This window comes from Physeter macrocephalus, chromosome 7, assembly GCF_002837175.3.
Source record: "Physeter macrocephalus isolate SW-GA chromosome 7, ASM283717v5, whole genome shotgun sequence".
In the NCBI taxonomy this organism is placed as follows: Eukaryota; Metazoa; Chordata; class Mammalia; order Artiodactyla; family Physeteridae; genus Physeter; species Physeter macrocephalus.
In genome coordinates, this window is record NC_041220.1 from 14,244,052 (window position 1) to 14,271,498 (window position 27,447).

At 35.7% G+C, this 27,447-nt stretch overlaps 1 protein-coding gene across 2 annotated transcripts in view; it reads left to right on the top strand.

Annotated features, from left to right (window-relative positions):
- GRID2 (glutamate ionotropic receptor delta type subunit 2) overlaps positions 1-27,447 on the top strand; it is a 1,406,179-nt gene that overhangs the window by 1,276,606 nt on the left and 102,126 nt on the right. For both annotated transcript variants that reach the window (XM_024126697.2, XM_024126698.2), the window contains one exon: positions 10,587-10,753. In XM_024126697.2, the coding sequence (XP_023982465.1) occupies positions 10,587-10,753 (167 nt within the window). The remainder of the gene's footprint in view (positions 1-10,586; positions 10,754-27,447) is intronic.

Here is a 27,447-nt window from a genome sequence, read left to right on the forward strand (position 1 = left end):
TTGATTGGCTCTAGTAGTTTTCTGGTAGCATCTTTAGGATTCTCTACGTATAGTATCATGTCATCTGCAAACAGTGATAGCTTTATTTCTTCTTTTCCGATTTGAATTCCTTTTATTTCTTTTTCTTCTCTGATTGCCATGGCTAGGACTTCCAAAACTATGTTGAATAATATTGGTGAGCGTGGACATTATTGTCTTATTCCTGATCTTACAGGAAATGGTTTCATTTCTTCACCTTTGGGAATGATGTTTGCTGTGGGTTTGTCATTTATGGCCTTTATTACATTGAGGTAGGTTCCCTCTATGCCCACTTTCTGGAGAGTTTTTATCATAACTGGGTGTTGAATTTTTGTCAAAAGCTTTTTCTGCATCTATTGAGATGATCATATGGTTTTTCTCCTTTAATTGGTTAATATGATGTATCACATTGATTCATTTGCGTATATCGAAGAATCCTTGCATCACTTGGATAAATCCCACTTGATCATGGTGTATGATCCTTTTAATGTGTTGCTGGATTCTGTTTGCTAGTATTTTGTTGAGGATTTTTGCATCTATATTCATCAGTGATATTGGTCTGTAATTTTCTTTTTTTGTAGTATCTCTGTCTGGTTTTGGTGTCAGGGTGATGGTGGCCTTGTAGAATGAGTTTGGGTGTATTCCTTCCTCTGCAGTTTTTTGGAAGAGTTTGAGAAAGATGGGTGTTAGCTCTTCTCCAATTGTTTGATAGAATTCACCTGTGAAGCCATCTGCTCCTGGACTTTGTTGGAAGATTTTTAATCACAGTTTCAATTTCATTACTGGTGATTGGTCTGTTATTTCTGCTCTGATCTTTATGATTTCTTTCATTCTGCTAACTTTGGGTTTTGTTTTTTCTTCTTTCTGTAGTTCCTTTAGGTGTAGGATTAGATTGTTTATTTGAGATTTTTCTAGTTTCTTGAGGTAAGATTGTATTGCTATAAACTTCCCTCTTAGAACTGCTGCTTTTGCTGCATTCCATAGGTTTTGGATCATCGTGTTTTTGTTGTCATTTGTCTCTAGGTATTTTTTGATTTCCTCTTTGATTTCTTCAGTGATCTCCAGGTTATTTAGTAACGTATTGTTTAGCCTCCATGTGTTAGTGTTTTTTACGTTTTTTCCCTGTAATTTGTTTCTAATCTCATAGTGTTGTGGTTGGAAAAGATGCTTGATATGATTTCCATTTTCTCAAATTTACCAAGGCTTGTATTGTAACCCAAGATGTGATCTATCCTGGAGAATGTTCCGTTTGCACTTGAGAAGAAAGTGTAATCTGCTCTTTTAGGATTGAATGTCCTATAAATATCAATTAAATCTATCTGGTCTATTGTGTCATTTAAAGCTTGTGTTTCCTTCTTAATTTTCTGTCTGGATGATCTGTCCATTGGTGTAAGTGAGGTGTTAAAAGTCCCGCACTATTGTTGTGTTACTGTCGATTTCCTCTTTTATAGCTGTTAGCAGTTGCCTTATGTATTGAGGTGCTGCTATGTTGTGTGCATATATGTTTATAATTGTTATATCTTCTTCTTGGATTGATCCCTTGATCATTATGTAGTGTCCTTCCTTGTCTCTTGTAACATTATTTATTTTAACGTCCATTTTGTGCGATATGAGTATTGCTACTCCAGCTTTCTTTTGATTTCCATTGGCATGGAATATCTTTTTCCATCCCCTCACTTTCAGTCTGTATGTGTCCCTAGGTCTGAAGTGGGTCTCTTGTAGACAGCATATATATGGGTCTTGTTTTTGTATCCATTCAGTGAGCCTGTGTCTTTTGGTTAGAGCATTTAATCCATTCATATTTAAGGTAATTATCAAATTATCAATATGTATGTTCCTATTACATTTTCTTAATTGTTTTGGTTTGTTTTTGTAGGTTCTTTTCATCTCTTGTGTTTCCAAGTTAGAGAAGTTCCTTTAGCATTTGTTGTAGAGCTGGTTTGGTGGTGCTAAATTCTCTTAGCTTTTGCTTGTCTGAAAAGCTTTTGATTTCTCTGTCGAATCTGAATGAGATCCTTACTGGGTAGAGTAATCTTGGTTGTACGTTCTTCCCTTTCATCACTTTAAATATTTCATGCCACTCCCTTCTGTCTTGTAGAGTTTCTGCTGAGAAATCAGCTGTTAACCTTATCGGAGTTCCCTTATACATTGTTGTTTTCCCCTTGCTGCTTTCAATAATTTTTCTTTGTCTTTAATTTTTGTCAATTTGATTACTATGTGTCTCGGCGTGTTTCTCCTTGGGGTTATCCTGCCTGGGACTCTCTGTGCTCCTGGACTTGGGTGGCTATTTCCTTGCCCATGTTAGGGAAGTTTTTGACTATAATCTCTTCAAATATTTTCTTGTGTCCTTTCTTTCTCTCTTCTCCTTTTGGGACCCCTATAATGTGAATATTGGTGTGTTTATTGTTGTCACAGAGGTCTCTTAGACTGTCTTCATTTCTTTTCATTCTTTTCTCTTTATTCTCTTTCACGACAGTGAATTCCACCGTTCTGTCTTCCAGGTCACTTATCCGTTCTTCTGCCTCAGTTATTCTGCTATTGATTCCTTCTAGTGTATTTTTCATTTCAGTTATGCTATTGTTCAGTGTATTTTTCATTTCAGTTATTGTATTGTTCATCTCTCTTTCTTTGTTCGTTAATTCTTCTAGGTCTTTGTTAAACATTTCTTGCATCTTCTTGATCTTTGACTCCATTCTTTTTCTGAGGTCGTGGATCATCTTCACTATCATTATTCTGAATTCTTTTTCTTGATGATTGCCTATCTCCACTTTGTTTAGTTGTTTTTCTGGGGTTTTATCTTGTTCTTTCATCTGGTACATAGTCCTCTGCCTTTTCATTTTGTCTATCTTTCTGTGAGTTTGGTTTTCATTCCACAGGCTGCAGGACTGTAGTTCTTCTTCAATCATATTGTTTTAATGGTTCTCTTTTTTTAAAAGCATTCATAATGCTTTGTAACATTAGAATTACTAGACACATGTATATAATGGCAATGATAATGTTACCATACATAAAGTTGTTTACAGTTCACAAAGCATTAACAACAATGCTAGAACACTTTTCTAATAGCAATGCAACATGTCTCCAACTGGGGAGGTCCCCAAATGGTTGTAAAGAAGCTGCAAGGGCATCCAGGAGGCCAGAGTGGCTGTTTGAAACAGAAGAAAATAGCAAAAATTAAAGTAGGTTGCTAGAGGAGGCTTCAAGGTCACTCCTATCTCTCTGTTACTGTAGGTGTAGACGCAGAAAGCTAAAATAGCAGTTATGAAAGTTGGTGTTGAAGGGTAGCAGAATATGCCACCCCAAAATATGCAACATTGATATATTTTTTTGAGCTGCAGACACTTGAAAAACAGCAAATGCAGGGACAGACATTCTCTGAACTCCATTTATTTGCCTAAAGATAAGTCCTCCAAAAGGAACTCAATTGTCATAAATTCTCTCCTCGGAAGTTTCATCAATCAGGGAATATTGACTCATCATAGAAGAGACTAGAAGTCAACACCACACCCAGACAAGCATTTGTCACAAACTATCATACCACCCTTCTATTCTTCTAAAGGCCATTCATCTTTGCTAAAAATCATTCACTCTCTCCTAAATGGCCTATATCCCCCCTCCCATTCCCTATTTAGGGAATGGGTATTTAATCCTGAATTCTAAGTCACTTCTTTGAATTACTCAATTTTTCCTGGGCATCTCCCTTGTATATAGGAGGCACACATGTTGATAAACTTCTGTTTGTTCCTCTCTTCTTAATCTGTCTTTCAGTACAGAGGTCTCACTCAGCTAAGAACTCCTTCCCTACAGTGATTAGTGCAAAAGATCAGAGAGAGTGAGGACTGTGGGATGACTATGCAGATATGAGTAGTCAATGTAGAGGAAACTTAACCAAGTATTTTACCCCTCCCACACAAACATTCCCAGAATATGTCAGTTTTTATAATTATATCAAGCCTCATGTTTAAAATTTTTCCTTATTATATTACTTATTTTTAATCAAAAACATTTTATTTAAAAATCGGTGTTCATATGATTGTCAACTTTCAAGATTGTTAAAATGCATATTCCAAGGCCTCAATCACCAAACATTCCAATGCAATAAGTTTGGGGTTGGGTCTGGACTTTGCATTTTTACCACAAAAATCCCCTGGTAATTCTAATTCTAATAGCATCACATTTTGAGAAACACTGATGCATAGTACCTAACAGAGTGCCTAGGATACGGTAGACACTCCATGAATAGTTGCATCGAATGATTTCTTTTATCTGTTTCAAGATCCCATGGTTTGGTTGGGGTTCACTCCCAACAAAGATAAATATCCACTGAGCACAGTAAACTGGTCTGAAGATTTTAGACCATATTTCATGCAAAACTTTTTATTGAGTATATGATATTGGCCTGGTCTAAGCAAATATACTAAAAAGGCAGTATAGTTGTCCTTCAGTATTTGCAGGGGATTAGTTCCAGGACCCCCAAAATCCAGCGAGGCTCAAGTCCCTTATATAAAATGATATAGTATTTGCATATAACCTACACACATCCTCCCATGTACCTTAAGTCATCTCTAGATTACTTATCATACCTAATACAATATAAATGCGATGTAAATAGTTGCAAATACAATGTAAATGCTATGTAAATAGTTGCAGGCATACAGCAAATTCAACCTCCAACTTAATCTGGGATAAATCTTTTTGGAACTTTCTGGAATTTTATTTTTTGAATATTTTCTGTCTGTAGTTGGGTGAATCCATGGAAGCAAAACCCATGGATACAGAGGGCTGAGTTAAATGTATCAAATATTTATTAATATTTTCTTTCTCTACATTTATGTTTAGATATCCTATTCTTTTTCCAATATCAGAAAATACAGTCTTACATGTTCTTCCAGTTTTGTGGATTTTTATAATTTTGGTTCTCTGTCCATTATAATTAATGTTTTACACTATAGGAATTTATTTTGTATATGGTGTGACATAGTGCTTTGATATTGACCTTTTAAAATAATCACTTACTATCTTTTTAAAAATATTTCTTATTTGCCACACTGATTTGGATTGCGGTCTTTGTAATACAGTCTATATATGACATTTGTATACTTTTATCAGTTCTGTAGGCTTTTATGTCTATTCTGCCAATTTTCTATTCTCAAAGTTCTGTGCTATTTTATTTTTAAGCTTTATAGCATGTTTCACTATTTAGTATTCTAAGTCTCCAGTCATTTTTTATTTTCAAAATTTTTTGCTATTCTCATCTATTTTCTTCTAAGTAAATATGCAAAGATTTTACTAAGTCCTAGAACATTCTTTGGACATTTTGCCTAGATTGCATTAAGTATCAAATAACAGGAAAACTGACATTTCTTTTACAATTGTGCATCTATTCTTTTAGGAATATGTTGCATCTTATCTAGAAATGAGTTCAAGTCTTCTTTAGTCAAGTGTTGAAGATTTCTGTATACAATCTTAGTCATTTATGGTTAAATTTATTCCTAGATATTTGTATTTAGTGTAAATGGATATTTTTAGTCAAATTCTATATTATCTCTTATTGATGTGTTAATAGAAAAGCAGTTGATTTTCATATATCTATTTATAACCAATCTATATGTTGAAATCTTTCCTTTCTTTTCTTTTGTTTTTAAAATTGGGGTATAGTTGCTTTACAATGTTGTGTTAGTTTCTGCTGTGTGATGAAGTGAATCAGCTATATGTATACATATATCCCCTCCCTCTTGGATCTCCCTCCCACCCCCACCCACCCCATCCATCTAGGTCACCACAGAGCACCGAGCTGAGCTCCCTGCACTATACAGCATGTTCCCACTAGCTATCTGTTTTACACAGAGCAGTGCACATTTGTCAATCCCAATCTCCCAATTCAGCCCACCGCCTGCACCCCCCACATGTCCATACGTCAGTTTCCTACATCTGCATCTCTATTCCTCCCTGAAAATAGGTTCATCTGTACCATTTTTCTAGATTCCACACACGTGTTAATATATGATATTTGTTTTTCTCTTTCTGACTTACTTCACTCTGTATGACAGACTCTAGGTCCAACCACATCTCTACAAATGACCCAATTTTGTTCCTTTTCATGGCTGAGTAGTATTTCATTGTATATATGTAGCACATCTCTATTTTCTATTATTTTTTCCATTGACTCTTGTGGACTTCATAAGTATGTCATCAAATAATGATAATTTTCTCCCAATAGCTTGAAATCAGAATTTGTTTCCTGCTTTATTGCATAGGCTAAAATGATCACAATCATGTTAAGTTTGGGGGGTATAGTAGGCATCATTTTCTTGGCTTTGATGGCAATGCCATTAGAGTTTCAGTTTCCAAAAGATGTGCTGCTTGTTTGAGGCTGTTATTCTATTCTATACATCATTAAAGAAGAATCTTTTTATTTGTGCATTACTAGATAGATAGATGATAGATAGATAGATAGATAGATAGATAGATAGATAGGAGATAAGTAATGGTTTTCAATTTTGTCAAATATCTTTTTGGTGCCTGTTGAAAGATCATTTAAAAATTTTTTAAAGCCTCGTTTATAATATATATCATCCCAATAACTTTCCTAATACTGAAGCAGTGTTGATAGTTTCCATTAGAGTTTCAGTTTCCAAAAGATGTGCTGCTTGTTTGAGGCTGTTATTCTATTCTATACATCATTAAAGAAGAATCTTTTTATTTGTGCATTACTAGATAGATGGATGATAGATAGATAGATAGATAGATAGATAGATAGGAGATAAGTAATGGTTTTCAATTTTGTCAAATATCTTTTTGGTGCCTGTTGAAAGATCATTTAAAAATTTTTTAAAGCCTCGTTTATAATATATATCATCCCAATAACTTTCCTAATACTGAAGCAGTGTTGATAGTTTTTGTTTAATAATGCTACATTTTTCTTCTACTACCATGAAAATCAGTTTGCTGATATTTTGGGGAGAACAAGACTGAGATTTTGGAGGTTTCTCATATTTTAGTATCGAGGTTAATTTAGCTCTTTCTTTGTGCTAGAGACATTTTTACTTCTACTTGAGAAAATTTGGTGATTTCTCTTTTTCCAGGAAATTATCAACATTATTTATATTTTAATTTTATTCCTCTAGAATCATGCATGCAATTATTTTTGAACATCTTTCTGAATATTTTATTTCATTTCCAGTTTCTGTCTGTATTTTTAACTTTACTGATGTACAACTGCCCAAAAAATTATATATATTTAAGGCACACAACTTGATGTTTTGATCTAAGTATACATTGTGAAATGATCACCACAATGAGGCTGATCAACATATCCATCATCTCACATAGTTACGGTTTCTTGTCATAAGGACACTTAAGATCTACCCTCTTAGCAAATTTCAGATATGTAATACCATGTATTGTTAACTCTACTCACCATGCTGTATGTTAAATCTCCAGAATGTATTCATCTTGCATAACTGAGATTTTGTATCCTTTCACCCCCGTCTCCCCATTTCTCCCACCTCCCAGCCCCTGTCAACCCCCTACCACCATTCTACTCTGTGCTTCTGTGAGTCTGACTATTTTAGATTCCACATGTAAGTGGGATCATGTAGTGTTTGTCTTTCTGTGTCTGGTTTATTTCACTTAGCATAATGTCCTCTGGGTTCATCCATGTTGTTGCAAATGGCAGAATTTCCTTCTTGTTGAAAGATGAATAATATTCCATTGTATATTCATTATTCTTTATCCATTTTCTTTACCCATTCATCTGTTGATGAACATTTCAGTTGTTTCTGTATCTTGGCTATTATGAAAAATGCTGTGATGACCCTGGGAGTGCATATATATCTTTGAGATCCTGATTTCATTTCTTTTGGATATATACCCGATCATATGGTAGTTCTGTTTTTATTTTTTTTGAGGAGTCTCCCTACTAGCTGTAACAATTTAAACCCCAACAACAGGGTACAAGGATTCCCTTTTCTCTATCTCCTTAGTCTTGTCATTTCATATCTTTTTGATAATAGCCATTCTAACAAGTTTGAGATGATATCTCATTGTGGTTTTGATTTGCATTTCCCTGATGATTAGTAATATTGAGCACCTTTTCATGTATCTTTTGGCCTTTTGTATGTCTTCTTTTGAGAAATGTCCTTTTCCCATCTTTTAATCAAGTTGTATGTTTTTGCTATGGAATTGTAGGAGTTCCCTATATATATTTTTTGACATTAACCTCTTATCAGATATATAGTTTGCAAATATTTTTTTACCATTCTATAGCCTGCCTTTTCACTCTGTTGATTATTTCATTTTCTGTGCAGAAGCTTTTTAGTTTGATTGCTCATTTGTCTGTTTTTGCTTTCATTTCCTATGTTTTTGATCATGTCCTATCCAAAAATCATTATCCAGACAAATGTCAAGATGCTTTTACCCTGTGTTTTCTCCTAGGAATTTTACAGTTTCAGGTCCTATGCTTAAGTCTTTAATCCATTTTGAGTTGATTTTTGTATATGGTGTGAGATAGGAGTCCAAGTTCATTTCCTCTGTGTGGATATCCAGTTTTCCCATCTTCATTTATTGAAGAGATTATCCTGTCCCTATTACATGTTCTTGGCATCCTTTCAGAGGATTAGTTGACCATAAATGTGTGGATCTGTTTCTGAGATCTCTATTTTGCTCCCTTGATCTATATGTTTGTTTTTATGCCAGTACCATAGTGTTTCAATTACTATAGCTTTGCAACATATTTTAAAATCAGGAGGCATGATGCCTCCAGCTTTGTTCTTCTTGCTCAAGATTGCTTTGGTAATCTTGGGTCTTTTGTGGTTACATATGAATTTTAGGATTGTTTTTTCTATTTCTGTAAAGAATGCCATTGAAATTTTGATAGGGATTTTATTGAATCTGTATATCACTTTGGGTAGTAAGGATATTTTAACAATATTTTTCCAATCCCTGAACATAAGATGTTTTTCTATTTATCTGTGTCTTCTTTAATTCCCTTCATACTGTAATTTTCACTGTACAAATCTTTCACCTCTTTGGTTTAGTTTCTTCTATTCTTTTTGTTGTTTTGTAAATGGGATTTTCTTAATTTCCTTTTCAGATAGTTCATATTTGTGTATAGAAATGCCACAATTTTTTGTATGTTTATTTTGTGTCCTGTAACTTGACTGAATTTGTTTATTAGTTTCAGTAGTTTTTTGTATACTCTTTAGGATTTTCTACGCATATGATCATGTCATCTGCAAATAGAGATAATTTCACTTTTTCCTTTCAAATGTGGATTTTTTTTCTTGTCTAATTACTCTGGCTAGAACTTCCAGTACTGTATTGAATAGAAGTGGTGAGAATGGACATCCTTACCTGTTACCTTTACATATCTGGAGCAGAGTCCATAGGGAAATAGGGCTGCTTCAAGGACTGCAGCCAGGACCACAGTTAGCCAACTGGCCACTGGGGTACAGGCCTACCTTCTGAAAGCATTCTTTGTCAGTTTTAGACTCCACCAGAGTTTTGCAGCCTGGGTCCCAAGGCTCACACAAAGGTACTTTTATCGGTGGATGGCTGCCAAATTGTCATTTCTCTGGGGTTATGAATGTGAGGTACCTCCTATTCACCCATTTTGCTAACATCATTCCCTCCACCTGTACTTATACATTTTTTCTTTTTCCCTAATCAGATTTACCAAGAAATTACTTTCCCCTCAAATAAATAAATAAGCAAATAAACAAACTGAATATTTGATTTAAATATTAGTTCTGTTTATTTTATGAATTCATTAAGTTCTGTATATGTAATAATTTTCTAAATTAACTTTATTAATATCAGTATTTATTTTTGATAAAATTTTGACTTAGGTTACTGAGAGAAAAAAAGATAATCACTAAAAGATATTGTAAACAACCCAGAATAAAGTCATGTTCCCTACATGGTGATAGACAAGGTTGTATAATTATTTTTTTCCTTATCACAATGCCCACCAAGTTTGGCTACAAGATTACAATAGGTCACACTTGGCAACAGATTAACTTAGAAGGACAAGAAATATATCTTGCCAGCAGGCCAGTGTTAGTTACTTCTCTTCAGTGTGAGTTTTACTTGCAGAATTCATTTAGAATATAGATCACAGGCAAGAAGATGATACCCATATTGGGTGGGTGCAAAAGCCTATCTGGCTTAGAAGACTAATAATCCAAAGTAGTCAATACCTCTCATAACAACTCCAAAAGCACAATTTCCAGGGTCCCCAAAGACACAAGGCCAGCTATAAGAATTACTGCCCTCAGAGAAGCTCAATGACATGGTTTCCTTTCCTGCATTTACTCTTCTCCCGGTTCAGATGACATTTACTACTCAGGCGTCATTTTACATTCCAACTTTATTACATTTCCAAGAGAACAGAGCTGTAAATTAACCAAATTCTCATGCAGAATAGGTGTTCAGTTTGAAATACAGTTCCTATTATTTTTTTGCACAATTAAATATATACCAGTGAAACATTTTTTTATCCTGTCTATATGACTTAAAATTCCAACCTTAAATCCTATTTTCTTCTTTTGTTCTCCATATTTGCACAGGTAAAATATGGAAATTATGCTTTTGTATGGGATGCAGCTGTATTGGAATACGTGGCTATCAATGACCCAGATTGCTCCTTTTACACCATTGGGAATACTGTTGCTGATCGAGGATATGGAATTGCATTGCAGCATGGCAGTCCTTACCGGGATGTTTTTTCACAAAGGTAAGATTTGTGTGTGGTCCAAATAAGAAGAGAGGAAATATAGAAAAAGGAAAATCCACTTGGTTACCCCATTTAGTTTACTGCATTTTGTTTTCTTTGTTTGGAAAACCACAGTAAACAACAACAACAACAAAAGGGAATTACAAGTGGTTGTTCAATAAGACATTTCCTAAAGCGTGTACTAAAGTATTATTTTTCTCATAAAAAGGGAAAAGTTACTGCTGCATATAACTGGTTATTCTCAAAAAACTGATATACAAAATAAAATAAAAACTTAATTGAGTTTAGCCTCTGAATTTTTAGGGTCTAAAACTGTCATAGAGTTAACAAAGTTAATTCATTTCTAAAAACACCAAAGCATAAAATAAACTTCAGGACCAGGTGAAAGTTTTGAAGCACATACTGATAGGGATGTTTCCATATCAATTTTGCAAAGGAAAAGAGTAAAAATTTTAGAGTCTGTTATTGGTGTCAAAGTATATGTGAAACTTTGTCATGGAAATTTAGGAGACAATTTATTAAGAAATTATACTCATCCTCAAATCAGAATTTTCTATTATAAGTTGTTTAAGAAAGAAAATTTTAAAGTATATTTTATATTAATGATGTAGATGAAAGACTTGGGCCTGAAAGGAATTTACAAGATCACTTGAAAGAGAGCAGTACTGGGTAGTACTCTAGGTAGTACTAAGGCCCCAAATTTTAAACTATTTGAGTTGTATTCCTCCAAATTTCAAGATAACAAAAAGCCAGGCATTTTGTGTTTAACAAAACAGTCAGTAGTCCAAATTTATGTTATAACTCTTCTGTTAGCTAACTAAAAACCTAGGCCTCTCTCTTTATCAGCAAATGAAGATATTAAATTCACTCTAGGGTCCTACATTAGTCACCTTTTCTGTGTAGCAAACAACCCAAATCAGTGACTTTAAAAATGTTATTTCTCAGGACTTCCCTGGTGGTCCAGTGGTTAAGACATCGCCTTCCAGTGCAGGGGGTGCAGGTTTGATCACTGGTCAGGTAGCTAAGATCCCACATGCCTCGCAGCCAAAAATCCAAAACATAAAGCAGAAACAATATTGTAACAAGTTCAATAAAGACTTTCAAAATGGTCCACATTAAAAAAAAAAAAATCCTAAAAACAAAAGTTATTTCTCATTGATGGAACGTAAGGGCTGTGATTTGACTGAACTCTGCTGCGAGTTGCGGGTCCACTTTAGGTCTCTGTGCAGCTTCTCGTCCCAGGGACCACCATTGTTCTTCTACTTGTTGGAAGAGGCACACCATTGTTTTTATGAATTTAGAAGAGAGGATGGAAAGCATAATGGAATGAAGGGAATGCCAGGGTTTTATGGTAAAAGACCAGAAGAGAAGTTTAATGGATCCTTAACATGAACCAGGTCACCAGGAAAAGGACTGTTTATTCCTTAGTTGCAGTTAATTGGCTTTTTCTTCACTACAGACATTTTTTGTCTCCAGACCTGATTTCTGGGTCTTTTATGCCAAAGAAAATGAAGCCAATAAAATCAATACACAAACATAATAGCAATTAAAGAAATATTTAATCAATCACACCAAATGTTCTATTTCTTATTATCCATGTGGTGTTTTACCTTACAGAGATTTTAATTCTGAGTGAATATATTTCATTGAACTACTAAAACACAATATTAAGCAACGAGCATTATTTTTCCTTTGATTAGCATCATGGATGTTGACAATTTAAATTGTTCTTCACTGTGGAGCTCCTTAATAATGACACCCTGCATCCTAGTCCCCTGGACATCAGGAGGAAGAGAGAGGAAAGAAACATGATCTGGCCAGCCCCCCTCTATACACACGTGCAGCGTTAATCTATCACCTAAACTCTCTCCCTGAACCCAGAAAATATCTGCATTCATTCCCTTTTGCTATAGCCATCAGGGAAAAAAGAACTCCTTTTTATTAACTAATTTAAAAGTTATAGAGATCATCACACTTAATCATTGTATTATACTTTAGAAATTATTATAAATAGCTTTACTACAACAACTTATCCTGGACCACTGGTTAAACTAGATCACTGATTGCTCATGTGATTATATTCAGTGAAATGACAGTATTCAGAGTGATTTTTAATAAGTAAATACTAATTATATCTCAAGTAACTATGTGCCTATACCACAAATATTAGATATCAAAGTACTTTAATATGTAATAAATATTATATAATGATATAGTAACTACATTTATTATCTGCTATCTGCCCAATATCTTGTATGCTTATACGTTTTAATGACTTCAGAACAATCATATGAAATGTTGTCTATTTGTTTATTACACACTTGCATATTAGTGCACAGTTATTAGTATACAAGTACATACACTGAGTGGATGGTCCTGAGCTTTGGCAAGCATCATGTCAGGCATCAAAGGCATAGGCTGTAGTGACACTCTCACTTGTACAATTGTATGCGAGTGGACATGCACAGGAGTGACTTTTAAGGACCAATAAGTGCTACAATATATGACTGTAGATTTGGATAGAAGAATTTTGTTTCATTGTTCTCTACAAATACTAAATAATTTGGTAGCAGAAATTAAAGAATTTATATATCTCACCAGATATATGGGTCAGAGTACTAGTGTGGTGGGTAATGTTTACAATGAATTCTCTGACACTATTTGTTCATCAAATGTTTTCTGTGGCCTTTGTCTCATAATAGTTCTTAGTATAATAAAATCATCAAAAGTTGTTACATTAAACATCTATGAATGGAAGAGAACTGAATTTTTCAGAGTGATATCATTATGCTGTTAATAAAATTAGTTCCAGTGTTGATCTTAGAGCCTTAACTATTCATAAGGCTAAGAAGATAACAAAAAAATATTTATTGAGCATTTAGTACAAGTTCACCTCTGTTCTCAAATCTTAGTGGGTGTCAAGGAGTAACTAACTCATGAGTTTAATTTTATGCTTCATCAATAAAAGAGTCCCTTTTTGCCTATTGGCTGCTAACCCTAAACTTCGGGAATAGAACCACCCAGTGGCACAAAAACAAGGACATATTTCAAACTGCGTGGAGAATGATTTTGTTGAATTCATGGAGAGTGGCAAAGATGCATAAACAATATTGCAACCTAATCAGAGAATTTCAGAATTTTTAGAAATGGAATGAACAGTAGTTCCCTTGTTTACCAGGGATGTAACTAGTCCAAAGGGGTAAATAACTTGCTCAGAATCACAAAAAAGCAACAAAACTGGAAAGTTTTGAAATCTTCTACTTCTATGTTTAGTTTTTTGGTGTTCGTGCACCTTGTCTTCCCTTATCTTTGTTTTAAAAGCCTATAAAAATAATATAAAACATACTGTATAATGCTTACTGTGTACAAGACCCTGAGTTCTTACATGAGGTAAGTACTATTATTATCCTCATTTTATAGACACAGAAACTGAGACAGATGAAGTAAAGTAATTTGTCCAAGTTCACCAAGCTATTGAGTATTAGAACTGAGATTCAAATCCAGACATGCTGGCTCCCAAAATTGACGTACACTTTTAACAAACTGTGTTTTATTTATTGTCTTTCTGTGATCCAGTATCTTTTTATTGAGCACAGATTAGATTTCCAGGACAGGTTTTCCTTATCACATACTCTGATTTGTCAGAGTAACAAACTGTGTTTTAAATAAAAACTTAGAGATTGCCTCTCTTATCTCTCTCTCTTCCTCTCTCTCTTAGGGGCACAGAATAGAATTAATCATAACCCTGGATTTATGATGTTTTCATTATTTGTCTATAATTGGCTATTTTTATTTGTTTAGTTTTGAACTACTTGGATATAGTCTTTTTCCAGTGCCTACCTCATACCTGCATAGAGTAAGCATTCAATAAATATTTGATGAATGAATAAAAGATCTACCTAACTTTGTGCTGAAAGATGATCCTATTTACTTATAATCAAATACGTTGAGTATTTATCCTTTGTGCTTACTTGATATTAAAAAGTCTTCTATCTTCTCTTATCATAATAATTTTCTGTTTATCTTGGTTTCTCTAATTTTTCATACAATGATTAGTAAAACTGACAAGAAAGAGAAAACAAACATCACATGTCCACCTTTCTTTCCACTCACAGCTGTAAGAATTTTTATACTTTCATTCTCAAAAGGAAGGTAGAAAATATTTCTTTAACTTAAAATCATAGAGCCCTAATCCTTTTATTTCCCAACTTTCTAAGCACTTTGTTCCCTTTTCAGGAAGAGAAAAAAGCAGCCTCCACTGACTGCCTATAGCAACTCCAAAATAAGTCACCAACTGGCTTAAAGCTCTGCACTCAGTTGGCTGGAAGGATATAACCAGAAGTCAAACAAACAAATTAATTGTTTTCTCCTTAGACATACAAAATATATACAGTCCCTCCACTCTAAGAGCAGGAGTGACATTATAGAGATACATATGTCAACATTAAGTAATATGAACTTATACATTAAACTGCATTGTATAGACAATGCTGAAAAAATTAGAGTAAAGGAAATCATTGCTGAGTAGGATAGAAAAGATTTTATTAGACTTGAGCTGGAAGACTTCAGGGAAAATAGAATTTGGATATGGGGATGGGTACAGGTAAGAAAAACTCATTGAAACTCAGAAAAACTTGAAATAACAAGTGAAAACAGTCATCGTGTATTGAAAGGACAATGAGAAAGAACAACTTGACTGGAGAGAATGTTGGCAGGTGAATACAGGTAGAGAAGCGAAAATTAAATGTGATACACCAGAATGTTGATAGCTGCTGTCTGATAAGCATATACTGTGCTAAACACTTGATGTATTTCATATAATGCTCACCACAACTCTGTGAATTGGGCATTTATTAATTGCATTTATAAATTTGAGGAAACTGAGACTCAGAGTTAAGTATCTTACAAAGTCACAAATTAATGACAAGTAAAGCTAGGACTCAAACACAGCTTAGAGCTCGTGTCCTCACCAGCTTTGTGGGGCTCTGAAGAGAATATCTAGACAAAGGAGAATTTGAAGGGTCCCAGGTGCTGGGTTAGACAAAGACAGAGTTTAACTGAGGAAGGCCATTTACAAGGCGATTGTAGTTTTCCAGCTGTTAAGCAGTGAGAATATTCTCAATGAGAAGGAGAAAAAATTAGAAAAAAGGGACAGTTTGAAGAGGGATGGACAGGACTTGGTGGAAATCAGAGGAGTACATATAATCCAGGAATCTGAAAGGGAAAGGATGTGCAGATCCAAGTGGCCATAAACAGCCCACTCTTTTCTTCTCCTTCCAACTCTTATTTTTCCTTCTTGTTCATCTATTACAAGTTTTGTATAAGCTCTATTTCACCTCCAAGTAAAACCAACTGGAAAATTATTTCTAGAAAAGTAATGGGTATTTTAAAACAACAACATGATAATCCACTACTTAGTAGATACTTTGATATGTCAAACAATCTTCTGGCTTACAGATTTTTGTTCTACAGTTCCTCAAATCATGTTTATATATCCCTAGTAGTACTGTTCTTCTCTCTCACACACCAGATATTATTTTTTTAATTATATATACAGTTGACCCTTGAACAACATGGGTATGAACTGCTCAGGCCCACTCATACACAGATTTTTTTTAATAGTAAATACTATAGTACTACATGATTCACTATTGGTTGAATCCAGGGATGCAGAATGGCAGACATGGAGGAACCTCAGATAAGGAGGAACCTAGGATACCCCTATAACATAAGTTACATGCAAATTTGCTACTATGAGGAAGGTCAGCACTGCTAACCCCACATTGTTCAAGGGTCAACTGTATATACCAACACTTACACACACGCATGCGCGCACACACACAACGCTAAAACCAACTGATTTCATCACATTTACATTCTCTGTTCTAGATCAAGAAAAATAGATAGTTTAGATGCACATGTTTATATAAAGTAAGAAAATATGTTTGAGGAGCTGCAAAACCAGAGGGAACATTGAAGGTTCACTTTCAAAAGGAGATAGTAGAAGAAGATAATAATATATGTTTATACATATATTTTTATTTAAGATAATAATATACATTTTAACATTTAAATGAAGGAAATCATTTTCTTTTCTCATGTAATATGCATATATTAAACAAGGAATAGCCTCTGGAAACCACTGAAAGGAATGTACCATTCATATTTCAAAGCAATCCCCCTTTAAAACATTTGTTTTAAATTTAGAATGCTGAATTTAGGGAACTTCAATGAAAGAGAAAAAGGGAGGTAGCTTTTTGTCATTTTTTTTTCTGTTTCCTGAATCCTGATGGAGCTATTTTTATGACTAACATCCTGTGGGCTTTACCACTCACTCTGACTGCTGCTTCCAGTGGAGAACCAAAGTGATTTACATTTATTGCAGTATTTGGTCTAAATAAATGGAGGTATAAGTACAGTTGATGATGTTTCCAGTATGTGAATATTTCAAAAATATTTATCACGGCTTCCCTGGTGGCTCAGTGGTTGAGAGTCCGCCTGCCGATGCAGGGGACACGGGTTCGTGCCCCGGTCCAAGAAGATCCCACATGCCTCGGAGCGGCTGGGCCCATGAGCCATGGCCACTAAGCCTGCACGTCCGGAGCCTGTGCTCCGCAACGGGAGAGGCCACAACAGTGAGAGGCCCGCGTACCGCAAAAAAAAAAAAAAAAAAAATTATCATATATGCTACTATATGATTTGAGATTAGTTTTATTAATCTTGCAAAGCAGTAGCGAAATTTTAAGAAAATGACAATGCTTTACTCTTAAGCATATAGCATTCTCACTGCTGAACACAAACTCAGCCATCAGGCAGTGCAATCCCATGGAGTAGATTCTGAAGTGTTATGTGATTCTGTTTTCCTTGTACTTACATCATACAGCATTTGGGGAACACTTCATCCAAGGTACAAGAGAGTACCGTTTATAAACAAGAATCTTTATTAGACTTTTTTGAGAAAAGTACTGAGGTACCAAGAAGATAGATGACTAGTGCAATACACAAAGCAGTATTTCAGCTGGATAATGAATCTGCGACATTGGACCAAGCTGCTTTGCAAGAAGCAAGTTGGATTAGCCTTTTTAAAAAATAAGATTTGCGCTGTTTCTAGATCTGAGTGAGTATCATTTCATTCAAAAGGCAGTTGTTTTCAAAAAACATAGTTATTATAGCGGTATAAATTAGGTGAGTCTAAAGGCTGAGTTTTTAACACAACATCGCAGAACTTAAAACGATAAATGTGTATTGCCCTTCAAAGCACACATTCACGCACACACGTGGACGCACACGCACTCACGCACACACACACACCCCCTCCAGAGTCAATTGTAAGCCTCTCTCAAAAACACTCTTATTCCATTATACTTACATCACAGTTTTTCTATTCAAACGACCCATTTTACTCACCAGACTCAGCCCCAAGACATTTTTTACTGTTTGAAAAATTCAGTCTCCTTTTAAAGGGAAAATTTGATATCATTGAGGATAATCAAAAATGTGCTACTTTTTTATAGACCCTTAAAATACTGTAAGCATAGTAACAACATGGGAATACGCACATGGGCTCCCATGATAACTATGTTGATAGAAGAAACAACCTTAAAATGTGAGACGTGAATGCGACTTTGGCATGCATTTAGATGAACTCCCTAATTTTGCATATGTGCAACCAGGAAGGGAATTTGGGGGACTTGCCCAGAGTCTAAACCTTGGTCAGAACATGCCCTGGGGATGATAAGTCCAGGCTGCCAGTCCAGTGTGCCATCCTACTCTGTTCTGCCAATTCTCTTTGTTGAAAATTTTTAGCTCTAAAATTTACTAGTAAAAGAAATGTTTTAAGAAGCACATTTATATCTTACATAAAGGAGCCAGGGATATTACTTAGTAAATACCTTTAACAACTAGTACGTCTGTTTTTAAATTATCGTTACTTTATAGACATGCAGAAAAAGTAGCACAAGTGACGGATAGAATGCTATGGATTATGTTATCCTTAACTTATAGAGAAACTATACTACAGCCTAAGGTAATAGTTAACATTCATTAAAGGCTTACTATGAGCCAACCAGGTGCTACATAAGTGCCCTAACTATATTAAGTCATTTAATCTTCCCAATAACCATAAGAGGTAAATACCATGATTAACTTCCTTTTACAGATGAGGAAACTGAGTCACAGAAAAGCTGAGCAGTTTTCCAAGGACATAAAGCTAATAAGTTGCAGAGCCAGGTTTGAACTCATGCTGTCAAACACCGTAATGCCGTAGTTCCCACTAGCACTTCCCTAAACACGCACACCCCTGTGTGCCCCAGGGTAACAAGCATCCAAAGCGTCTTCATGCCTGCTCCTGGAGCTACTTCCTCTCACTTTAAGATACTGAATGGCATTTTAGTTCACCTGAAATTCAGGTAACTTTCAGAATCTTAAACAGCATGCCAACAGTTAGAGTCTCCCATTATGATGAGGGGGCAGATCCATTTGAAACTGAAGCCGCCTTGCATCAGCTGATCAGAAGTAAACAGTGCAAGTATTGAAAATTGAAAGCTGTGGGAGGATACTGTAATTATGTTCCCTCCCTTTTATCTTCTTTTGCTACAAAGAGCTTAAGACTATACTTGGCCAAAACTTGAATTCTTCCTTCATGGAGGTTTTCATTCATCATGACTTTTTAATGGGACAAATCCGTAATTGCCTTTTATCTATCTCATTTCATAGCTCTTTAAGCAGCTCGAAAAAACTAACTTCATAATTGGCCAGATTGACTAATCACATGTTGAATGCTTACTAATATGAAACAGAACCTACAGTCATGCCTCGGTATCCACAAGGGATTGGTTCCAGGACCTCCTTGGATACCAAAATCCATGGATGCTCAAGTCCCTTATGTAAAATGGCATAATATTTTCAAATAACCTACACACATCCTCCCATATACTTTCTTTTTTTCTTTTTTTCTGCATACTTTAAATCAGCTCAGGATTACTTACAATACCTAATACAATGTAGATGATATGTAAATAGTTGTAAATACAATGTAAATGCTATGTAAATAGTTGCTGGCATACAAGTAATTCAAGTTTTGATTTGGGGAACTTCCTGAAATTTTTTTCTAAATATTTTTAATCTTTGGTTGGTTGAATCCGTGGGTGTAGCATACAGAAGACTGGCTATACTATTTCTGGAACTAAATTATGGCTAAGATAAAAATATAAGATTTCCATATGGAATAATATTTATGAGTCTGTATAGTCCAGAATAATATCTAACAGAGGCAACAATGATTTTTGTTTTAATGAGTATAGTTCCTTGCTTTAACTTCAAACAGAAATATACCTCAAATCGTGCATTCACCTTTTTTCTTGATAATCCATTCTATACCTGTCACTTTATGAAGCTATTTATGTTTGAAATAATGTTAGTACCTACTTTAAATGATTGAAATTCAACATGTTTTTATTTTACGTATTACTGGTCTCAGAAAATGTATATAAAAATTGTGCCTTGATGATGTTCTTACCAATGTTCCATGGTAAGACAGGGAGATATGATGGGAGGAGCCAGCATCCTGAAACAAAGTGTGGTGGGATTTCTGTTCCGATAAGGTTTTCAGTCTTTTTCCAAAATAATGTTTTCCATAGTAATATTTTTATTCTGATGATTTTAGTCAACTTTTTGTTCCTTTTCTATTAATTAACCAAGATCTATATAGCACTCCCTATGAAAGTAAGCGCGAGCCTTCTAGGCAGTCTCTCATATTCTTTGAGCTAATCAACACCGATCTGACTAATATGAATCTCTTCTGTGTTTTTTAGCAACTGCAGACATTTGCCAAACAGATTACCTCCCAGCCAAAATATATTCAGTAGGGCGTTGCTGAGTACTTCATTAAGACTCATGAGACAGAACAGAGCAGAACCCAGGGGCTCTGAATGTCAGGACAAGCTGTGTGGATTATGATATGGAGAGTCATTGAAGAACTCAGTATAAAGACTAACCAGAATCAGAAGTATGCTTTCTGATCAGTCTAGAAAGAATGTGCACAATGAAATAAAAAAGGAATTAACTAGAAAGGAGGATGCCAGTAGGAAGCCATTACTATATCTATAATATAAGCTCCAAGAAGGCAGGGGCTTTTGTCTGCCTTATTCAGAGATTTATTCCAAGCATCTAGAAGAAAGCCTACCACATAGCAGATGTTTGATCAATATTAGTTGAACGAATGGGTGAATGAATCACTGAGGAAAAGTGAAAGACACGAACTAAAGACAATAGAAATGGAAGGAGACAGAGAGATATTGTAAGGGTAACGTTGGCCATTGGCTAGACACAGAGATGAAGGAAAGGGAAACCAAACATGGTTTTGAAATCCTTAGCCTTGCCCCAGATTGGAGATGGGGAAGTTATTCTCAGAAAAGAAGCCAGGAGCAAAAACTGGTTTGAGAGTGAAAGTGCTAAGTTTGATCTAGACATGTTGAGTTTGAGACACCGGACAATGATGCATCCATAGAGGGAAATGTAGAGACTATGACAGACAAATGACAGTGCGGGGTGAGAACTTGAGGGAGAGGCTGGAAGGATAGAAATAGGTTTGGACAAACTCTCCATTAAGATAATGAAAGCCAGAGACATAGCCCATGGAAAGGACATAGAGATAAAGAAAAAAAGGTTGAGGCCAAAACTTGCTTTCAAATGTCCCTTTTTTGCTTTTTTCTCCTTTCCATTCCACAGTCACTATCCTAACTGAATCTCAGCACACAGTGTCACGATTATCCCTTTCTCTCCAAACCTACTCAAATCTTATGTATTCTGTGGTTTCCAACTTCCTGACCCATCCTCAGCATAAGTCTTCCTAGCAAATTCAGCTCTAATCAAACGCTTCATTATGTTTCTATATTTTATCTTCTCTGTACCACATATGTCACTTTTTTGTTAATTAATCGTTCCTTGTGTTCATACTTTTTCAAATATGTTCTAAGTTCTTAGCTTGCAAAAAAATTGCAAAACTTATCTTATGCCTTTTAAAAATTTTTCCGTAATAAATAGTTATGTAGTACATATTCAACAGGTTCTTAAGTAATGTTTCAGGGGGAAAAGATAGTCCTACTCTCACTTGCAATTACTAACACAGGCAACTTACTAGAGAATAGGATTCATGTTTATTCATTCAACCAACAAATATTTGTTGAGCAGCTACTTAGTGCTTGATACTATTTTGTTTTTCTAGAGATAAAATAGTAAAAAAGATTAACAGGTTTTGCTTTCCTGGAGCTTACATTATTCTGGAGAGTTGAAGGAGGAAACATATGATAATAAGAGAACAAATAAATGGGATAATTTCTTATTGGAAAACATGCAATAAAGAAAATATAACTGAGACAGATAATAAAGATGGATCAGTATGGGTCACAGAAAACCTTTCTAGGGAGGCAATGTTTAATTACGTTCTTGAATGTAAAGTGTGTAGGAAGAGTATTCTGTGCATAGGTAACAACAGATATCAAAGCTCTGAAGTTAGAACCAGCTTGGAATGTTTAAACAATGACAAGGAGTCCAGGGTGGCTCAGAGTGAACAAACACGAGAATAGTATGAAAGGAGATTGAAGAGTTAGTTGAGCCCAGTTGTAGTATAGAACCTTGAAAAAACATAGTAAAGACTACAAATGTTTTCCAAATAAGAAAGGCAAGCCATTGGAATTTTTTAAAGAGGAGTATTTATTACCCCTAGTTGTTAAAATAAAGAAAAATATATGGTGGGAGGGAGGCCAGTAGAGGCAGTGAGCAAAAGTGAATGTAGGAAGATAAGTTAGGACTAGTGAAGATAGTGCAGGAGACAGATGATGGTGGTCAGTCTAGGGTAGTATAACTGGGATGGAGAAGAGTGACAGGTTCCAGCCTTTCACAGCTATGTGACTCATAGGACTGGCAAGTGGTATGAATGTGATGGGGGAGGCAAAGAGAGGAATCAGTATAACTTTTTCTTCTGAACAAATAAGTGGTACCATTAACTGACTTGGTCAAGCATGAACCAAAAGTAAGTTAAAAACCAGAAGAATTAAGACTTTGGCCTTGGGTTTGGTAAGCTTGATGATATTAAACTGGAACTTAGATTTTTGTGAAATTTAGGAAAGAAGACACAATAATAAGAATTCCAGTTTGACAGGTAGAAGGTGCTTGTTTTGAAAGACATACACTGGTTGAATTACATTTGGGTTTGATGATTTCAGAGATTACTTCAGTAGTAATTAGAAAAAGATGTTTAAATGATTTGTGATATCCACTGAACTGGGTGGGCAAAGAATAGAAGCAGAAAAAGATAGTCACCTTTTATAAAGATACTAAAATCTAGTAATAACAATAGCAAGTGATTTACTTATACAAACTCCAAGTTGTATTTTCTTAAGGAAAGAAATTTATCTCACATAGCAAGACGTCTAGCAGTAGATGTCTTCAAATGTGGTTGATTCGGAGGTTCAACGAGGGCAGTGTTTTCAAGGACCAAGGGTCTTTCCACCTCTCCACTCTCCATCCTTGGTGGAGTGAGATAAGACTGTCCTCAGGCTGACCTGCCTTGTGATGAAGGAGGCGCTTACAACAGCAATAAGGACAATGTGCTTCCGTGTTTCCATTCAGAAGAAGAGAATGAGCAAGCTCTCCTCTCAAGCATGAAAATCAATCTGTCCCTTCTGCTTAATTAGTTCATCTTAGGTCATATTTTTACCCCTGGAGTGAGCAGATCCCCTTGAGAACATATACTCATAGCTCAGACTGTCTATCTAATGGTGTGGAAGGGGTGCTGGAGAGTCAACTCTAATGTCCCTTACAGCAAATCTGAAAGAAGAATTAACAGATACTGGAGAATATAAGGAACAAAAGAGAAAGAATCAATACCCGTAATACGCATAAAAATACTATCATTTATTGCACGTCTGTTTTGTGCTGGTCATTCTTCTAAAACTTTCCTATAGACTGACTCATTTAATCTTCACAACACCCCAAGAGATAGGTGCTTTTATCATCTCATTGTATAGTCAAGGAAACTGACGTGTAGAAACATTAAGTAAACTGCTCACGTCATCGTTAATAAATGGCTGAACTGGGATTTGAACCCTGGCTCTGGAGGTCATGCCCTTAAACAGAAAGAGGTGTGATACCATAGACTCAATTGGAAAACTGTAAATAGGAACATGGGAAGGGGAGCCCCATGGAAAGGAAGAGTAGGCTATTCGTTTTACACGTGTTGAATTTGTAGTGACATCAAGAGTTCTACCTGAAAACTGTTGAAAGTATGAAAGGAGATTGGATAAACTGGAGAAGAGAGATGTAAATTTAGGATTTATCAATACAAAGGAACAAGGGGGAAAAAAATCAAGACCAAGTATGTGCAGCCAAAAGAGATCCAAGCCCCAAGGGTTGATATTAATTGTTGATTTCCTTCCACTTCAACAGCCAAGAGCTCTTCTTAAACAGCCAACGTCACTTTTTGTAACCGCTATGTTGATCATATTACACAATTTTTTTTACAATATAAAAACCGTATATATTTAAAGTATACAGTTTAGGTTTTGACGTATACACCTATGGAACCATCACCACAGTTAAGAAAATGAAGAAAAAATTTTTTTAAGTAGCACTAGGAAAGAAGTGACTTGAAAAGTGCCTAGTGAGTAATGACGGCAAATGACGCCGTCTCTATAACCTCAGAATCTACACCAGTCCTGAAACAGAGTTGGTGCTTGATAACTGTTTCTTAAATGAATACAGGAACTGCTGCTCTAGACTGCCTGCACCATGTTCATGGTTTCTCTAACAGCGGTTCTCAAACTTCAGCAAGCAACCAGATCCCCTGGTGGGCCTGATAAAACACAGATTTCTGGGCCCCAGCCCCAGAGTTTCTGACTCAGGAGGTGTGCTGATTCTTGTAAAACCTCACTGAGGGAAGGATTATTGTACCTATTTTATAGATTAAGAAACTAGGGTTTAGAGAGCACAAAGGAAAAATACTTTGGTGTTGAATCTATAAACCTAAATTATATAGTGGGCTAACCAGTTAAAGTTTTAACGTCTTTTTGCACTTCTTCCTCACTTCCTCTTGTTGAGTTCCTTCCACTTCAACAAACAAGAGCTCTTCTTAAACAGCCAACGTCACTTTTTGTAACCGCTATATTGATCATATCACACAATTTTTTTTTTTACAATATAAAAACTGTATATATTTAAAGTATACAGTTTAGGTTTGACATATACACCTATGGAACCATCGCCACAATTAAGATAATGAAGAAAAATTTTTTAAAGTAGCACTAAACATACTGCAAAAAGAACACTTGCTTACAGTATGAGATTTGGAATAAGACAAGAGAGCAGGTCTTTGTTGAACCTCAGCTGGGAATACATAGCACACAGTTTTTTAAATCCTTTTGTGGTTGTTCCTTTTGTCTCTCTGGAATCTTTGTCATTAATCAGCTGGTTTCTCTATAACTTGATCCAGTGTTTTGAACAGTGCTTTGCCTATAGAGACTTAACAAAATAATATTAACTGGTGTATCGGATAGAAGTCTTCCAGATTTTACCTAAGCCTACCTCCTAATTGGCCATTATCTTTATCCCAATAAAATATTGCAATATCTTATTTCTTTTCTTTTGTTAGCAAAAGAACTTCTTGAAAGTAGAAACTTTGCCTCTTATAGTCACTAAACTTTATCCAGTTTTCAAGGAAGGTGAAGAAAAATTTACTAATAAAATAGATTTTTTTTTGCTTATAGAAGGAAAACAGCAAGTTCCCTACTATATCTCCAAGGCTATATTCCTAGTGTTTTCCCTCTGCATGACATCATAAAGTCCACAGGCCCCTTGTTAACCTAAAATCACACAGCCATAGACTCTTGAAACTAAGAGTCATAATTTGTCATCTGTTTCACAACCATCTTTATCCATGTCGTGAGGAAACGAAATCCCTGAGATGAGAGATTAATGCGCCATAGTCATATAGTTATAACCTGGCAGAGTTGGAGTTACAGAAAATTCCAGATTTCCCTATCAGTCTTGTGTACTTTCTTCTGCCCCTAAAATCCTCATCTAGTTCCAAAACTTTGAGATGTCTGAAGGCAAAGTAGATATGTAAGCTTTGAATCAGGCCCTATGAAGACAAAAAGGAAACGGAAGCGGTAAAAAAGATCCCATAAGGTTCTTCTTGTCTAACTTCTCCCCACCTCTCGCAGCTCATCCCGTACCTCTCTCTTCCCCACTGCCTGTATCCCGAGGTACAGGCCTGTTCCTGGGGCCTGCTTCTGCCCCAGGGCCTTCATTCCTGCACTCACCTCTTCTTTAACTCCTACTCTACTTCCCGCCTCAGTTTAAATGGCCTGCGCTTAGGTGAAATCCAGTCTCTTTTGTCCACTTCCAGTGCCTTTCCACAGACAGATGCCAGCTCTGAATACATGTTCACTGGCCCATTGTAAAGTGGAAAAAAAAAGGGGGGTGGACAATGTAGTCAAATCTTAATGAATTCAGTTTAAAGAGTTGTCTTTTGTTCTGGGATTATATCCATCTTATATTTGGAGAATTAAATATCCTATCATTTAGGAAATGAGCACAGATTTCTTTTAATGTCCTCACTTAAAATAAAGATTGAGCAACCTTGGTCAAATCCCCTAAATATTTTTTTTCTGAAATTTAAAAGTCAGAATTGCATATCCCTTACTCAAAATGACTGTGGAGGAGCAAAGGTGGAGAAGAGGGACAAAAAAAAAACCCGTAATAAGTATGTAAGCAACTTGTACACAACCTCCAGTCTTATTTCCTTTTTAAAGCAACTCAGTGCTTTAAAAACTCAGAGCTGTTTCACGGTACTATGTGAAGCACAGGCGTTTCTAAGCTCATGCTGCTGACTGCTTTCACATTCCTTACATTTAAAAAAAAAGTTCCTTTGGGATGTTTTATGCAGAATTCTGTGTCCTACTTTAAATCTAAGAACTTTTTGTACACAACAGAGAGGCTCCACAATGAAACACCTGGTCAATGGCAGTATAGAATTCTTAAGCTTTCCTTTCTTCTGTATTTTTACACTTTGGAAATCCATGCAACTGCCATCAGGCAGAACATGGAATGGGGGACCTTACATTAACTCAATATTCCCAATTGTATGCCTATTTCGATAGAGTCACACCACAGGACCCATATGAAAAATAAGTTTAAAATGCAATAAAAATTTTAAGGGATTCCCTGGCGGTTCAGTGGTTAGGACACAGCGCTTTCACTGCCAGGGCCTGGCTTGGATCCCTGGTCGGGAACTATGATCCTGCAAGCCGCGCGGTGTGGCCAAAAAAATAAAATAAAAATACAATAAAAATTTTAAAGTTAACCTAAAAGGAAAATTCATGCTGAAATCAGTGGAATTAGCCATATATGGTATACCTAATATGTTTCAAGTTAATGTAAATTGATTTGAAAAGAGAAGAAAAAAACACAAACTAGCAATGCTTCATCCACCACCTGCTGTGTGCCAGACACTATGGTAAGCAGTGGATCTATAGCTGTGAACTACACACAGTCCCAGCCTCCAAGCTGCTTACTCTCTAGAAGGAAAGGTAAAAAAGTAAAAGGAAGGGCTTCCCTGGTGGCGCAGTGGTTGCGCGTCCGCCCGCCGATGCAGGGGAACCGGGTTCGCGCCCCGGTCCGGGAGGATCCCACGTGCC